Consider the following 17,913-nt stretch of genomic DNA (forward strand, 5'->3'; position numbering starts at 1 on the left):
AAGAGAGGGGTAGTGTGCGTCATCGTAGCTCACAAATGGAAAAACGATTTCGATGCGGTTTTCAACCCCCGACGCAAAAAGAGGGGAGCTATAAGTTTGACCGCTGTGTCTGTCTGTATGTGGCACCGTAGCTCTTAAACGAGTGGACAGATTTGAATGCGGTTTTTTTCATTTGAAAACAGGTTTTCTAGCGATGGTTCTTAGACATGTTTCATCAAAATCGGTTCAGCTGTTTTTGAGATATTGAATTTTGAAGTGACAAAGTCGGGGGTTTTCCAACTTTTTGTTGACTAGGTTAGGTTATACCTACTTGAAAGCGACTTTCCTTGTAATGGTTTGAAACAAGGCTTCATTCAAATCGGTATAGCCGTTTTTGAGATATTGAACGTAGAAATGACAATGTACGAGGTTTCGACTTTTCTAATGTTTTATGATCAATGCTTGTTAAAACTTGAAAGTTTATTTATTTACTTACCTACTATTTTTTTGTAGATAATTGGTTGTTGTGATGAAATGGTGCAGTTAACAACGTTGACGTAAGATTTCTGTCTATCACTTTGTTTGCTTTTAATGCATATTGTAGAATTTTCATAGCTCCAAAATTCAGATGTCACTCTAACCATTTTTTTTTCAATCATCCAAATAGAGAAGAGCGTAAGAGCAGAGGGGCTACTACGAAACTCAAAAATCGAAGTTCGTATCGTACCGTTCCTCTCACTCACGTATTATATACCTAATATTAGTGTTAGCGGGACAGCAAGATAAGAACTTCGATTTTCAAATTTCGTAATGGCCACCCAGTAACGTGTCGGTGCGATTGGTGCGTATACCGCATGTCATAGTTTTTGCTGAACACGTTACAATGCATTGTCGTTAAAATTATAAGTATGGGACCCGGTCTATGTATAAAAGAGTAATTATAGGAATAAGTAGGTATAAATATTATGATTTTTTTGCTCTGTAAGTATTCAAGAGTTTTTTTAATCCAAAAAATAATTAACTAAATAAATAAAACACGATTAATTTATAATTAACATGTAATTGACAGAACAAGGTCATTTGGTTGCATGTCGTGGTTCTGGAATCCATGGAGTCACTATTTATTAAGATTTTTTGAAGTCGACCATCTAGTGATTTCTGTCTTACGATGCATAAAAAAGGGCATCAATTAGGTATCCGTACTTTTATATTAATATCTTTTAAATAATTTAATTATCTTCATAAATAATTAAGTACTTATGCACTATTCGAACGAAAAGGCAATGCAATAGGTAAATCATTATACTTACCTAACTTAAGCTGTAGCCACACTATTGACTTACTGTGTCTTCATAAATATTTCTTACCAAATATCGACTCCATAGATTTTGGAACAACGGACTGTAAAACAAACTTTACACCTGCAAGAAAAATCGTGCAAGTAGCATTACATTGCTGCAATCGGTTGACCATTACAAACTCGTTCCCTTCACGACCACGCAATGTAACAACAATACAACTTGCGCAATTTTTCTTGCAAGTCTACACTGGGCTTTACGAGCCCCTGTTTCACCATTCATTGATTAATTTTATGTAACAGATATCTGTGATGCCGTCTCTGTTTGTTTTGTCCGAATAGACTGAGACGGCATCACATTTATCTGTCAAATAAAATTTATTCATGAGTGGTGAAACAGGCTCTTAATGTTCTAGCAGTATTACTCGATCTTAAAACATAAGGTAACTCTTCATCTTAAATGACAATAGCAGCCAGAAACGCCGCCAGCGCCACCAGGGTGGCAGCGATATACGGAGTGCTCGCCGCGTCCGGTTCACTCCTGAAAATGTTGCCAGAGTAAAAAATACATTCACCCATAAACATCACGCCTGTATTCCCAAATGGGGTAGGCAGAGCACGAGGGACGTTACCGCTTCGGAGCCACTTTTAGCAATTTTAGGTTTAAGTTTGACAAAAACGGTATAATAGTGACAGGGGTAATATGGGGGTGGTTTTTTTAGGATCCGTAATTTTACAAGCAAACTTTTATAGTTTCACTATGTTCGTCTGTCCATCTGCGCTTAGCTTAGAAACTCAATCCAATCATCCGGACGAAGTGGTGGAATGAAATCATGAAAATTAAATACTTTTTTTTGTGGTAAGTTAAGTGCTCTACTTATTTTTTAAAAAATAAACTTTTCTTTTAAACTACTCAACCGATTAAGTTAAAAATTTATACGCATACTAGCTATTGCCCACGATTCCGTTCGCGTATAATTTGTTTATCGCTATCCCGCGGGAACTATGCAATATTCCGGGATAAAAAGTAATAAAGTTGTCCATCCCTGAGAGTCAAAATATCTGTAAACCGAATTTCATCAAAATCGGTTCAATAGTTTTGACGTGATGAGGTAACAAACAAACAAACGACCTACAAACTTTCGCTTTTATAAAGGGTACTAGCTGTTGCCCGCGACTCCGTCGGCGTAAAATACGTTTATCGCGGGAACTATCCAATTTTCCGGGATAAAAACTATCCTATGTCCTTCCCCGGGACTCAAACTATCTGTATACCAAATTGAAAATACAAACTGAAATATAGATGCACAGAAAAACCAGAAACATAAGACCAGCACTGGGAACCGAACCCAGGTCCTCGGTATTCCGTACCGCGGCCAGCAGCAGTGGTGTAGCGGTATAGCACGCGGTACGGAATACCGAGGACCTGGGTTCGATTCCCAGTGCCGGTCTTATTTTTCTGGTTTTTCTGTGCATCTATATTTCAGTTTGTATTTTCAATTTAGGTTTTACGGGATGACCGTAAAAGTAAAAATTTGGAATTAAAATAAAAATATACAAAAAGATTCCAAACAACCAATCTTGTATACCAAATGTTATCTTAATCCGTTCAATGGTTTAGACGTGATGAGATAACAAACAAACAAACAGACTTACAAACCTTCACATTTATAATATTAATGGGTCTGTGTTAAAAATAAAGTTGTGTTAAATACTTGTGATGTATATAATATATCATTTAATAATATTGTAAACCTGTTTAAAAAAATATATATTAATATATAGATACCTCGTTGAGTTTCTTGCCGGATTCTTCTCAGCAGAGGTTTTTCCGAACCGGTGGTAGATTTTTTTTGACATTCATAAGTGCTTGTTATAGCCTAAATTGAATAAAGATATTTTGTCTTTGACTTTGACTTTGGGATTCCGCAAAATACCTGCGTATGAAATAAGGCAGCTCGTCCAGCGGCGCGGGATAGTTCCGCAGCCACGTGGGCCCGGTGTACGAGTCGTTGGTATCGCCGCGCGCCAGCCACTCGCCCGCCGGCAGGTATATGTCGCGGGACGTCGCGCCCTCCTCCAACACTGGGGCCACTATTATGTCCTCGCCGAGGAGGTATTCTGAAAGTTGGCGTTTAAAAAAAGGTACTTATATGTGGTAGAGCCTCACTGTAACCACTTGCTGGCTGCAGTACCAATGGGCCGGCTCGACCGGGTTAGACACTCCCACAGAATACCGGCGTGAAATAGTAGTTTTGCTACTGTGTTTCGTACGGTGAGTGGGAGATCCGGAGGCCCAACTCCCCTCCGCCTTCCCCCCTCCCCTTTAGTCCGGCAACGCACCCGCAGTCCTAAGTCCTTGTGAATATTTTGCAATATCTGAAATTAATTATGGCAAATATGCGTTCCGGGGCAATGAATGTCTGTGTTTTGAGACAGTTTTGTCTTTCGGTAACCTTTGTCCTCTCTTTTTTCCGAACAAAACGGGGACTACGCAACACTGTGGCATGCTCGATATTTTTATGGTACGGTTTTAAGGTGTATTAAATATGATTTTGATCTAAACTTTGTTTACACGCCCGCATTAATTAACAGACTTTGAAAACCATACTTAAAAACCTCACGCAACAGTGCGCCATCTAGTGAAACAAAAAACGATAGCCCTCATTGCCGCTTAAGTGTCCGCCCCTGGTATGCTTTATGTTTGCTAGAATCTCGTAATAATCTCTGACGCTGAGCAGGTTGCACTCACGGTCCCAAATCACCAATGCCTCGGGGTCGCTGGGCGCGATCCACCACAGCGGGCCGTTGACGGGGCGGCCATCTTGCGTGGACAGCACCATCGCGTCGTGGATACGCTGCGCATACGCTGCGTGCAGCTGCGTGTAACGCAGGCTGATCTCTGCTGTCTGCAAGTTAAAGTATGTATGGAATTTAAAATAGGTAGGTGAAATTCATGTGCGTAATTACATTTTGATATTTACCACGAGCTTTGCGGTGAAGGGAAACATCGTGAGGAAACCTGCATAAACCTGCAAAGCAATTCAATGGTGCGTGTGAAGTTCCCAATCCGCACTGGGCCCGCGTGGGAACTATGGCCTAAGCCCTCTTGTTCTGAGAGGAGGCCTGTGCCCAGCAGTGGGACGTATATAGGCTGGGATGGAATGGAGATGAAAATTTAAGAAAACGCTCTCTCAATGCTGGTTCACACGTAATACGTATCAAGTAGTTTATTACATTCTAACTTAAATTTAAGCGACTTAAAGCGTGTAAAGAATTAATTTAGTAATAAGGTTATAATTAAGCGTGGAAGTGAACAAGTAAATTAGAATTTTGACTATTTTTCTATTAAGTAGGTGGGGGTGATAATTCACTTGACAGGTTTGGTTGGACAGGTACGATTTAGGGGCTGTTTCACCACACATTGATTAATTTTAACTGACGGATAAATGTAAATGCCGTCTCCGACTATTCAAACAAAACAAACAGAGACGGTATCACATTTATCCGTCAGTTAAAATTAATCAATGTGTGGTGAAACAGCCCCTAAACATTGCAAGTTAAATAAAAGCTTTTAATTATTATTTTTTGATCAGCAGGGCTACTACGAAACTCGAAACTCGAAGTTCGTGTCGTGCGGTCCCTCTGACACTTATACTGTTTAATACGAGAGCGAGAGGGACGGTACGATACGAACTTCGAGTTTCGAGTTTCGTAGCCCTGCTGAACCGGCCGATTTCAGCCATGGCAAGCCTCAACTCCGTCGGTGTCGCTCAAGCTCTCGCAAGTGGCTTACGTAGCCAATCTTCTTAGACTTCTCTCTTCTGTGAGGGGGTCTGGGTCTCACACAGTGCGGGCACAAAACCACACCGTTAACATAATAAAAGCAATTTTTTTACCTCGTTATCAAACTGCCAAGGCACGAAAGAAAACTGCATAGCCGGCAGGAAAGTAGTGGCCTGCGCCCAGCGAATGAACAGTTCCTTGGTCGGCAGCGCAGCAGCGTCATGGTCGAGATTGAATCCGTTGCCCCCGATCATGTCAGGCAGGACCAGGGTGTAACCGTTCAGGTTCATCTGGAAGGTGGTCGTGATGATGGTCGAGAGACCATTGTTGAGCCCCCAGATGGAGTCCCGGTCTACCATGCGGACGAAGATTGGGAGATCCTGAGTCCTGGAAAAAGAAGTTTTGTAAAAAAAGCATTTTTAATGTAAACGAAATAAATCCGGATAACTTACGTCTTTATACAACGAAGGGCTCCGAAATAGCCCGAAACACGTCGAGCTAAACTCGATTTAAAGCCGTGTTTAGACTAGAGAAATCGGGCTCGATTGACCACTTCAAACTCGTTGGCTTTACGGACTCGCTATGTATTGCGACTTGCACGATTTTTCTTGCTAGTCTAAAACCGGCTTAAGACGTGAGTTGTTGATTTATTTCACTAATATGGGTGAGTCTCACGGTAATTCAAAATTTCTAATACAAGTGTAAGTCATTTTGCTGACTGCATATTTTGCCTAGAAAGCCCTTACCTACATGCACGTAGAACAATGACTAAAATGTGGAGGTAGGTACCAGTGGCAAGCGTCCATAGAATCCCATCGGCTTGCCCAATATTTACAAAATGGGACTACAGGACATATGATTTATGAAAGATTTTTTGAAGACCGGATGGCCGAGTGGTTAGAGAACCTGACTACGAAGCTTAAGGTCCTGGGTAGAATCCCGGCCGGGGCAGATATTTGTATGAATAATACGAATGTTTGTTCTCGGGTCTTAGATGTTTAATATGTATTTAAGTATGTATTTATCTATATAAGCATGTTTATCCGTTGCCTAGTTTCCATAGTACAAGCTTTGCTTAGTTTGGGACTAAGTCAATTGGTGTCAAGTGTCCCATGATATTTTTTTTTTAATAGATATATGCCATCTTTGTTTCGGCTTTACCACGAAAATATCTGACGCTACGCGACTGGTAGGTACGTTTGTCACTTACTGAAAGCCGGCGCGCACTTCGACCATGTCCCCGAACCTCGCGCACGTGCGCACGTAGGCTTGCACGATGTGGTGCGGGTGCAGCTCGATGTCGCCGGACTGCACCGGGATCTGATTGACAACGACAACACCAATCAAATGAGGGCTACCGTTTTTTGCCTTTCTAGATGGCGCCACTGTTGCGTGAGGTTTTAAGTGTGGCTTTCAAAGTCTGTTATACACCTTAAAACCGTACCATAAAAATATCGAGCAACCACAGTGTTGCGTAGTCCCGTTTTGTTCGGAAAAAAAGGAAGGGTAAAAGTTTCATAAAGACAAAACTATCTCCAAACACAGACATTAATTGCCCCGTAACGCATAATTGCCATAATTAATTTCAAGTAATGCAAAATATTCACAAAATTATTCTAATTATTAATAAACCCGCGTAGCTCACCCAAAAACTATGAGATTTGACTTTTCGGAGACCTCACGCTACACTAGCGCCTCTAGCGGCGAATTCATACGCGATAGCCCTCATTGATTATCATTGGAAATCGCGAAAGCTCAAAACACTACTTGTCTTTGTCTATGTCCTCCTAAATAGGTAAGTACCTCTTCCAAAACACAGTCTCAATATTTTACATTGCACAGTCCACACTTTACAGGCTCTGAAATTGTTACCGATCTCCATTAAACAATCTGCATAACGATGTTGCTTGCACCCAGTGCCGTAGCTACCGGAGAGCTAGACGAGACAGTGTTCCGGAGCCTAGCTCAGGGGCTCTTCGGATCCTGACTTACTAACTACAAATCTGGAGTACGTTGAGTACGACGAATATGGAATTTAAGGCCCTAGTTTGTTTTTTGCCCCAGGGCCTTTGGTTACCTAGCTACGCCACTGCTTGCACATTCTCCTTAAATATTTGAGAACACTGCTGTTATCGTATTGTTTTGTAACTCTTGTTAATTGAGTTTGTTTCTGACATCATCATCAGCTCGAAGACATCCACTGCTGAGGCCTGAGACTGAAAGACCGTTAGAACGCCACAATGAACCACAACTCGCCACTTGCATCCACCGGTCGCTCACAATTCTAACGATGCCGTCAGTGCGTCTAGTGCGGAGCTTACCAAACCTTCGTCTTCCGGTTCATACACTACACGAGCACTTTTCTACTTCAAAGCTTCTTACTATTAATCGTTTACATACATACATTTGGAGTTGGTTAAAGTGCTTAAGGTCGGCACCCACCTGTGGCGAGAAGCTACTCTCGCCAGCGTCAAACTTCAAGCTGTCGATGTCGTAGGTGTCGAGGACGCTCCGCACGCGCTGGTACCACCACTCGGCGGCGGCGGGGTTCGTGAAGTCCACGTAACCGGCCATCGTGCCGTTGTTGTTCCACCACCAGGTATCGGGGCTGCCACTCTCCGTTAACACCAGGTAACTATAAGCAGGAACATAAATTTTGAATCGAAAATACAAACAGAGACATGGATGCACAGAAAAACCAGAAAAAGAGACCAGCACGGGGAATCGAAGCCAGGTCCTCAGTAATCCGTGCTGCGTGCTATAACCCCTACACCACTGCTGGACAGGAATCTGACACGAATTTCATAGATGTCGCTAGTGCTGCTGCTTAAGTAGCATAGTAGAAATAAGCAACCTGAGATATGTATGCTTAGGAAAAATTCGTGTCTAGATTCCTAAGTTTGTATTTTCGATATGGTTTCACGGGATACCCGTAAAAGTAACAAATTTGGGGTTGAAATAAAAATACAAAAATACTCCAAAAACCAATCATAAAAATTTTGAACACATTTTCTACGGTATGTATGAGGAAACTGAATCACGTACCATGGTACAACCTTGGTATTACTTGTCATGTTAACAGCCCATTACATCTGTGAAGCAATCATAGCGAAATTGATTATGAAAAGGTTCTACCCTGGTATAGATAGTGCCATGAGAGTTGAAGCGAATGGATTACACACACAGCTAATAAATGCTGATGATATTCTAACTGATGGATTTCTAGGACATTAGCCCATTCTACTCACCCGTTCTCCAAAGCCTCAGAATAATAAGGCTCACAGTTGTTATTTATGAAAGGGTGCACCCAAATCGTGACCCTGTATCCAAGCGCCTTAATCTCCTGCACCCAACTGGTAAAATTAGGGAATTTATTCTCATCCACAGTCAACGATCCGTAGCAAGTCTCCCACAAGTCATCGATTTCCAACTGCGAATTCTCAAACCCGTACTCTTGAATTTCATGAGCAAATTCTTGAAGGTTATTCTCATCGATATCTCTGGCGTACTGAGCCCAAGTAGACCAGATGGGGTGTTCTATCATTCTAAAGTCAGGCACGCCAGATGGCTTCCCCAAATAATTTGCTAAAGCATGTTTATGGGCTGCCTTCACGTCTGACAAAAACCAGATGTCGTAAGACAGTTCTGTGTGGTTCCTTCTACTGGAGTAAGGAGCAGCTATTTGAGCTCCAAAGCAGATGTGGTTGTTGACTATGTTGTTATAGTCAACGAAGAGGGGTACTTGGGGGTTGACGTAGATGTATTCTCCGGCGGAATTGAGCCAGTAGCGCTCGACGATGGCTCCGTTGTCTTGTTCTTTGGAAACGTAGGGAGCGTAATCTTGCTGGGCTGTCTCGATAGGGAAGGTCTGGTAAAGCTGCATGGGACCGGCGTACCAGTGTTTGGTACCTGGAAAAAGGTTATTTTATTTAAAGGAACCAGTAATTGATATTTATATTACATGGTGGTAAATAAGTGCAAAAGAGGTCAAAGATGTTCACTAGATTTCGTTCAGTAACAGCCTATTCGCTCTATAATACAGTTTTGGGATTTTTAATGTTCTGGCGTCTGACTGAATAACAATTTTGATGTAGTTATTTAGACGAATTAGGATTTTACCTTGAAAAAAAATCAGTGTATCAGTATTTCTGTTAAGACTTATATTTCCCTCAGGGGCTTAACGCCTTTATTGCCTCAAGACTTCCAGACCCTGGCTAAAAAGGTCAAGAAGTCAGCGTCAAACGGGAGAAAATGGAGAAAGATTCATCAAGAGTGCAACTGAAAATAGGGAATACCTCTGTGATCGGATTACTCGCAGTAGCTCCTTTAGTTCCTTTCTTTTGATACTAATAATTCTCCTTTTTTTGTACTGCCAAAGGAATTACTGTGGTCTTACCAAAATCGATGCAGTCTTCAAGTCGAGCTTGTTCGCTGGCGTCCCACACGATCTTGATGCCTCTAGCTTCCGCATTCTCGTCGTAGACAGTTCGGATGCTCAGCGAAGCGCCTGGCACCTGGAGGTTTAAACCGCCTTCCACTTCTTCGGAGGTGACGGACGTGGACACGAGCGTACGGCCGATGTGCGCGCTGAAGAACTCCTGCTCCTCTGAGGATTAAGATATTGTGATTGCGGTGAAACATGTGAAGTCCTAAAAAAGTCAATAGCTGCTTGCATGTTTAGTATACCAATTTTCTAGTCAATCTGGCCACTAGGCCCTGAACCCTGAGCCCTATTCATCATTGTTGTTTTTTTAATTATTTTTTTTATTCGACTAAATGGCAAACGAGCTAGGGGGTCTCCTGATGGTTAGAGATCACCACCGCCCATAAACATCTGCATAACCATGGGTATTGCAGATACGTTGCCAACCTAGAGGCCTAAGATGGGATACCTCAAGCGCCAGTAATTTCACCGGCTGTCTTACTCTCCACGCCGAAACACAACAGTGCAAGCACTGCTGCTTCACGGCAGGATTAGCGACCAAGGTGGTGGTAGCAATCCGGGCGGACCTTGCACAAGGTCCTTTCCACCTGCAAATGTTGTGTCTAGCATATGGTTATGGTAGGTACCATGTTGAACTGTTGTGTTGCTCTCAGGATAACCTCTGGTTCGAGTATGCGTTAGTAGTGTGGTGATGATGACAGTTAGGTATGTGTGCGTTCTAACAGTGTGGAGGCGGAGGAGCTGCATTCATTAGATGCATAGACGTAGCTATCGCAAGGTCGTGGGTGCGCAAATTGATTGATGCACTTAATTAAGCATGTATGATGGGGATGGGAGAAAGGTCGGGTCAGGACTACTCTAAACCGACGTGCAATATGAAAAGATTGATGAATGTAGAGGAAGCGAGAGTTGTATACCAGGTTCGTAGCAAGTGGAAGGATGTAGTCTCGGCCTACCCCCTTGGGAAAGAGGCGTGATTATATGTAGGTATGTCGACGTACGTAGACGACCAGATGGCCTAGTGGTTAGAGAACCTGACTACGAAGCTTGAGGTCCCGGGTTCGATTCCCGTGTCGGGGCAGATATTTGTATGAAAATACGAATGTTTGTTCTCGGGTCTTGGGTGTTTACTATGTATTTAAGTATGTATCTATCTATATAATTATATTTATCCGTTGCTTAGTACCCATAACACAAGCTTTGCTAAGCTTACTTTGGGACTAGGTCAATTGGTGTGAATTGTCCCGTGATATTTATTATTTATTTATTATTATTTATGTATGTAAGTATGATGGGTCTTACCTTGTAGGAGGGCCACGTGGAACCCCCCGGTGAGCTGCGGCTCGAGCGCCAGCGTGACGTCCTCCTGCCGCACGGACACGGCCAGGCCGTGCGCGCGCGCGCCCAGCGCCGCCAGCCCTGCGCATGCGCACCACATCAACCACGTACAATATGCAGCCGTGGTGGCCCGTTATAATACTGACCGGGTCCATATGGGCTCGCATTATTGTTAACAGTCTTAATGTAATATTTATAATAATGTATTGTTTGTCATAACTAAGTTTTTAGGGTTCCGTAGTCAACTAGGAACCCTCATATTTTCGCCAAATCTGTCCGTCTGTTTGTCTGTCTCTTTGTCCGCAGCTAAGCTCAGAGACTGTTAGTACTAGAAAGCTGTAATTTGGCATGAATATGTATATATCAGTCACGCCGATTTTTCAGGGTACCTCCCATAGACGTACAGTGGGGGTGATTTTTTTTTCTTGACTACCCCTGTATTGTGGGGTATCGTTGGTCTTTTAAAACCATTGGGGGGTTGCTAAGACAATTTTACGATTCAGTGATCTGTTTGCGAAATATTCAACTTTAAAGTTCAATTTTTTATGAAAATCGTGTCCCCCCCCCTCTAAAATCTAAACAATGGGTGGACAAAATTTTAAAAGATTCAGGATGTAGTCATACTTGTTAGAGACAAAATGCTGCACTTCGTGAAGAAAGCAAGCCGCTTTGCACAGTGATAGTACACACTAAACTGAGTGATTTGACTCGCAGCAGCGGAAGTTTCACCCCTTAGGAACAGAGATGGCGCCACTTCTTTAAAAAATATTTCAAAAAATTCTACAAGCTAAAGTAATAAACCGATTTCTATGTTTAATATCTCAAATGAGAGCCTATTATATACGTTACTTATAAAAAAATACAAAAAAATTTTTTACAAAAAACTTTTGTCAAAAAACGCCATCTTAAGTTTTTTTTTCTTACCTGATTTGTAGTTTTTACTTGATTGCTTAAAAAAACTGTATGCAACATGAATGGTTTAATGCATGTACATATTACTGAGTACATAAAAAGTATTTTAAAAAAATCCGACACCGATACCTATCATATTTAACGAAATATGACAGTTTAAATGTGAGCACAAATTTCTTTAAAAAATATTTCAAAAAATTCTACAAGCTAAAGTAATAGACCGTCTTCAATGTTTAATATCTCAAATTAAAGCTCATAACATTCATTATTTACAAAAAAATATAAAAAAATATTTACTGAAAACTTTTGGCAAAAAACACCATCTTAAGTTTTTATTTCTTACCTGATTGGTAGTTTTTATTTGATTGCTTAAAAAAACTGTATGCAACATGAATGGTTTAATGCATATACATGTTACTGAGTACATAATAAGTATTTAAAAAAAATTGACACCGATACCTATCATATTTCACGAAATATGAAAGTTTAAATGTGAGCAAAAATTTCTTTAAAAAAAATCAATAAATTCTACAAGCTAAACTAATAAACCGATTTAAATGTTTAATATCCCAAATCAAAGCTCATAAAATTCATTACGTAGAAAAAAATATTAAAAAATATTTACTGAAAATTTTGGCAAAAAAACGCCATCTTAAGTTTTTATTTCTTACCTGATTGGTAGTTTTTACTTGATTGCTTAAAAACATTGTATGTTGTATGCAACATGAATGGTTTAATGCATACTTATATAATTTCTGAGTAAATAACAAGTATTATAAAAAAAAACCTACACCGATACCCTTCATACTTCACGAAATATTTAAGTTTAATTTGTGCACGCTTTTCTTACAAATAAATTTCAACGAAATCTTCAAGTGAAACTAGTACTCTGATTATAATGTTTAATGTTAAATGAAAAGAAGAACGAAATTACCTAATTTATTAAAAAGAAAGTTTTTCCTGGTGTTACGAAAAAATATAATTACATTAAAATTAGTAATTATTAAGACAATAAATAAAAACTATACCGTTTCCGGCATAGTTGATTCTGAGATGTAATATATATTGCTTAGTAGTTGGCGAGTTTATTTAAAAATTAGCTTTTTGTGTGATAGGTAGGGCTACAGCTTATAGATATGTCACATTTGAAATAAAAGACTATGAACATCAATGTTCATCAAATATTTAAGTTAAAACCTATAAGTCCTCTTCGGGTTCATCGGCAGATGTAGAACTGAAAAGGAAAAGTCGTTTTGAAGTACTTGTGCTATTCCAATACTACTAAATCACAGATCTTTTAGACACGGACTGTGTTGCTGTAATTACTGTTGAATTATTTTGTGCCTAGTTGATTACCATTAGATCTAAAATTTTGTGCCTACCTGTGGAAATCAGTGGTTAGCATACTAAATAACCCTGCATTGAATATTATATTAACTTACTTTTGATTTGTACAGCCACCTTTGCAGGATTAACACTGGGCAGTGCATGGTAAGCTGACCCGACGACACCCACAACGCATGGTATCGCAGCCAGATTTGCAGCCACAATACTTAATGGTCCAAGAGGCTTACTTTCTTTTGCCAGCTCTCTTTTGCCTTAGTCCATCCCCAAGAAGATGGACATGGTACGGAAACTTCTGGTTTCAGCGCGTTTCTCCATATTTGGCCCGCTTGGTAAGCTTCACGCAGTGTATGTTTATAGAGAGCATGTCCATACCATGTCCATCTTCTTGGGGATGGACTAAGGCAAAAGAGAAGGACTCCAGAATTGTCGGCAGTTACAGCGATTTGGTCGCAATTAAGCCTCTTGGACCATTGTGGCTGCAAATCTGGCTGCGATACTATGCGTTGTGGGTGTCGTCGGGTCAGCTTACCATGCACTGCCCAGTGTTAATCCTGCAAAGGTGGCTGTACAAATCAAAAGTAAGTTAATATAATATTCAATGCAGGGTTATTTAGTATGCTAACCACTGATTTCCACAGGTAGGCACAAAATTTTAGATCTAATGGTAATCAACTAGGCACAAAATAATTCAACAGTAATTACAGCAACACAGTCCGTGTCTAAAAGATCTGTGATTTAGTAGTATTGGAATAGCACAAGTACTTCAAAACGACTTTTCCTTTTCAGTTCTACATCTGCCGATGAACCCGAAGAGGACTTATAGGTTTTAACTTAAATATTTGATGAACATTGATGTTCATAGTCTTTTATTTCAAATGTGACATATGTATAAGCTGTAGCCCTACCTATCACATAAAAAGCTAATTTTTAAATAAATTCGCCAACTACTAAGCAATATATATTACATCTCAGAACCAACTATGCCGGAAACGGTATAGTTTTTATTTATTGTCTTAATAATTACTAATTTTAAAGTAATTATGTTTTTTCGTAACACCAGGAAAAAATGTTTTTTTTTTAATAAATTAGGTAATTTCGTTCTTCTTTTCATTTAACATCAAACATTATAATCAGAGTACTAGTTTCACTTGAAGATTTCGTTGAAATTTATTTGTAAGAAAAGCGTGCACAATTAAACTTAAATATTTCGTGAAGTATGAAGGGTATCGGTGTAGGTTTTTTTTTATAATACTTGTTATTTACTCAGAAATTATATAAGTATGCATTAAACCATTCATGTTGCATACAACATACAATGTTTTTAAGCAATCAAGTAAAAACTACCAATCAGGTAAGAAATAAAAACTTAAGATGGCGTTTTTTGCCAAAATTTTTCAGTAAATATTTTTTTAATATTTTTTCTACGTAATGAATTTTATGAGCTTTGATTTGGGATATTAAACATTTAAATCGGTTTATTAGTTTAGCTTGTAGAATTTATTGTTTTTTTTTAAAGAAATTTGTGCTCACATTTAAACTTTCATATTTCGTGAAATATGATAGGTATCGGTGTCAATTTTTTTTTAAATGCTTATTATGTACTCAGTAACATGTATATGCATTAAACCATTCATGTTGCATACAGTTTTTTTAAGCAATCAAATAAAAACTACCAATCAGGTAAGAAATAAAAACTTAAGATGGTGTTTTTTGCCAAAAGTTTTCAGTAAATATTTTTTTATATTTTTTTGTAAATAATGAATGTTATGAGCTTTAATTTGAGATATTAAACATTGAAATCGGTCTATTACTTTAGCTCGTAGAATTTTTTGAAATATTTTTTAAAGAAATTTGTGCTTACATTTAAACTGTCATATTTCGTTAAATATGATAGGTATCCGTGTCGGATTTTTTTTAAATACTTGTTATGTACTTAGTAATATGTACATGCATTAAACCATTCATGTTGCATACAGTTTTTTTAAGCAATCAAGTAAAAACTACAAATCAGGTAAGAAAAAAAAACTTAAGATGGCGTTTTTTGACAAACGTTTTTTGTAAATATTTTTTTTGTATTTTTTTATAAGTAACGTATATAATAGGCTCTCATTTGAGATATTAAACATAGAAATCGGTTTATTACTTTAGCTTGTAGAATTTTTTGAAATATTTTTTAAAGAAGTGGCGCCATCTCTGTTCCTAAGGGGTGAAACTTCCGCTGCTGCGAGTCAAATCACTCAGTTTAGTCTGTACTATCACTGTGCAAAGCGGCTTGCTTTCTTCACGAAGTGCAGCATCCGGCCAAAAAATGGCCTTAACAAGTATGACTAATGGTAGTAAATATATCTTTACAAGGTGCGTAAATAGCAGTGTGAGTAAATAGCAGCCTAAGGTATAAAATTTACCTAAACTTGGAAGATTCCGTACACCATACGAAATACTTAGAAAAATATTACTTACTTACTTGATTTTTTCGTAATGGGTACGGAACGGAACCCTATCTTGCGCGTGTACGACGCGCTCTTGACCGGTTTTCTTTTTCTACGTTTTATAATGTCACGAATAATCTTTTATTTCTTTCTTTCGTGGGTTCGATCGAGCTAGGCGCACCTCTGATATTTTCCGAATTTACAATACAATACAATACAATACAATACAAAGACTCTTTATTGTACACCAGACATAGTAAGCGATACAGAAAACAAATATTATATTTATGTGCGAAATAACATCGAAATTTACCACGAGCTTTGCGGTGAAGGAAAACATCGTGATGAAACCTGCACAAACCGGCGAAGATTTCAATGCTGTGTGTGTAAAGTTCCCAATCCCCACTAGGCCCGCGTGCGAGCTACGGCTCAAGCCCTCTCATTCTCATGGGACATTATAGGCGATATAAGTACAGTCACCAGCATAATATCTACCACAGCAGAAGTACAAAAATATCTGACACGTCCTTCCGGCCCTAGAAATAAAGTCGTATCAGATGTTTATTACGCACGCTTGTTGTGTCAGATATTGGTGCTGGTGACTGTACACACTATAAAGAAAGTAAACAAAAATAAAATGCTGCAACCCTCGCTCTGGGTCATACGTATTTTACAGGAAACTACGCCTATCCAGTTGTAAGTACGTAGTGTTCAAACATTTTCGAGCACTAACTCAACTGCGATGTTATGATCAGTGGCGTAGCTACCAAGGGGCTAGGCGGGGCAGTGCCCCGGGGCCCTCAAGCTCAGGGGGCCCTCGAAATTTTGCTTTATAGCTGATGATAAAGTTGCTTAGCATTTTTAAAGTATTTGTATATATAATGATTTTACTTCAAAAACCTTACCAGTTTTGATAGCAGTGGGCCCCATTTTTTTATTTGCCCCAGGGCCCTTGGTTACCTAGCTACGCCACTGGTTATGATGGCGACTGTACCAAAGATTGCAAAATAGATCACAAGATGTGCGATGGCGTGTCAGATAGTGCTGCGATAACAGAGATTAAACCCTTGTGAAACAAACATCCTGTCAAACTAGATGCAGGTACTTGTCGTACCTACTCGGTGAATTTAATCTTAGGTCATGGTTGCAAACACAGCTTTAAAGGGTATAGGTATAGCATCATAATAAGTCCAATTGGTATTTTCAAATGTTCGATGAGACAGCCCTAAAATACGAGTAGATATTTTCCACTTTTTTGCCGTTATTCCACTAATATATATAATCTAGCCGTTACTCGCGACTCCTTCCAAGTAGCTAGTATTCGGTTATTTCTAACCCGCGGGAACTATACCTAATATATAATTTTCCGGTATAAAAACTACCCCATGTCCTTACCCGGGACCTGGACTAGGTATCTATGTATAGGGTTAGCCTGGAAAATTGCATAGGTAGTTCCCGCGGAATAGCGAACAACGAATTGTATGCGGTAGGAGTCGGGGGCAAGTCGTTCAGCGGAAGTATACTTGCCGTGTATTCCAAACTACATTATCTATGTCTGCGGCCGATCGTAAAATTCGCCTGATCACGAAATTCCTAGGCATAACATGAAACGCCGCCAATTCATGATTTGGACAGTTTAGGCAGATCATGAAATTCCTAGGCATATCATGAAACGCCACCATATAGGTCCTGGCACTTCGCGGGCCGCTACCACGGCACGCTCGCTTCGCTCGCTTGGCTCGCTAGTGCGTTGTGGTCACAATTCATACTAACAACTCCTCGCTTCACTCATCGTACCAAAATTTTTCTTTTTTTCGGCATTTCACGATGTGCCCGGTACAGAGCTAGGAATATAAACGAATGCGTTGCTCTAATCGATCTGCCGTATTGTTTTTCAGACACATCGTGATATGCCTGGCCAACTTTAAGGCATATGATGAAATGGCGCCATTTCACGCTATGCCTAGGAATTTCATGATCTGGGGGATTTTACGATCGGCCGCAGACATCTATATCTATACTAAGTAAATCCGTTAGAGGTGTGTCACTTTCGAGTTGCAATATTTGACCCAAAGAAACTAGTAAAATAAGATGACTTACCGAGAAGTATCCTAAGAGCCGCCATCGCCGTAACTTCAAACCGACTGTCTCGTGAGCCAGAATAATATCGCATCAACATCTGATATACTATCGCCCTCTCAAAAGATAAACACGATTGATCTCAGTATGGCTAACCCGTACTTATCTTTTGTCAGATCATTCAAGATCAAAAATACTTCAGTAGGAAAGGGGAAAGATCGCAAACAAAATATACTGAACGGCAAAAAATCTGGCCCTCAAATGTAAATCGGTAATTTTGTATGAAGGGTTGGCCAAATTTA

At 39.7% G+C, this 17,913-nt stretch overlaps 1 protein-coding gene across 1 annotated transcript; it reads right to left on the bottom strand.

Moving 5' to 3' along the window:
• Positions 1–1,019: 1,019 nt before the first annotated feature.
• Positions 1,020–17,710, bottom strand: LOC141439631 (myogenesis-regulating glycosidase-like). Its single transcript, XM_074103945.1, has 10 exons — positions 17,633–17,710; positions 10,809–10,925; positions 9,459–9,668; positions 8,311–8,971; positions 7,505–7,697; positions 6,273–6,382; positions 5,176–5,449; positions 4,029–4,185; positions 3,214–3,397; positions 1,020–1,817 (listed from the first exon to the last, which is right to left on the bottom strand). The coding sequence occupies exons 1-10, from the start codon at positions 17,703–17,705 to the stop codon at positions 1,733–1,735; spliced, it is 2,064 nt and encodes a 687-aa protein (XP_073960046.1). The 5' UTR covers positions 17,706–17,710; the 3' UTR covers positions 1,020–1,732.
• Positions 17,711–17,913: the final 203 nt, after the last annotated feature.

This window comes from Choristoneura fumiferana, chromosome 21, assembly GCF_025370935.1.
Source record: "Choristoneura fumiferana chromosome 21, NRCan_CFum_1, whole genome shotgun sequence".
Classification (NCBI taxonomy): domain Eukaryota; kingdom Metazoa; phylum Arthropoda; class Insecta; order Lepidoptera; family Tortricidae; genus Choristoneura; species Choristoneura fumiferana.

Bases quoted from the DNA above. Each gene is read 5' to 3' on its own strand.
- LOC141439631 (XM_074103945.1), bottom strand. From the start codon at position 17,705: ATGCGATATTATTCTGGCTCACGAGACAGTCGGTTTGAAGTTACGGCG. The intron at 8,972-9,458 runs GTAAGACCACAG...ACCTTTTTCCAG, and splicing joins TGAAGACTGCATCGATTTTG to GTACCAAACACTGGTACGCC. The intron at 5,450-6,272 runs GTAAGTGACAAA...TTCTTTTTCCAG, and splicing joins GAAGTGCGCGCCGGCTTTCA to GACTCAGGATCTCCCAATCT.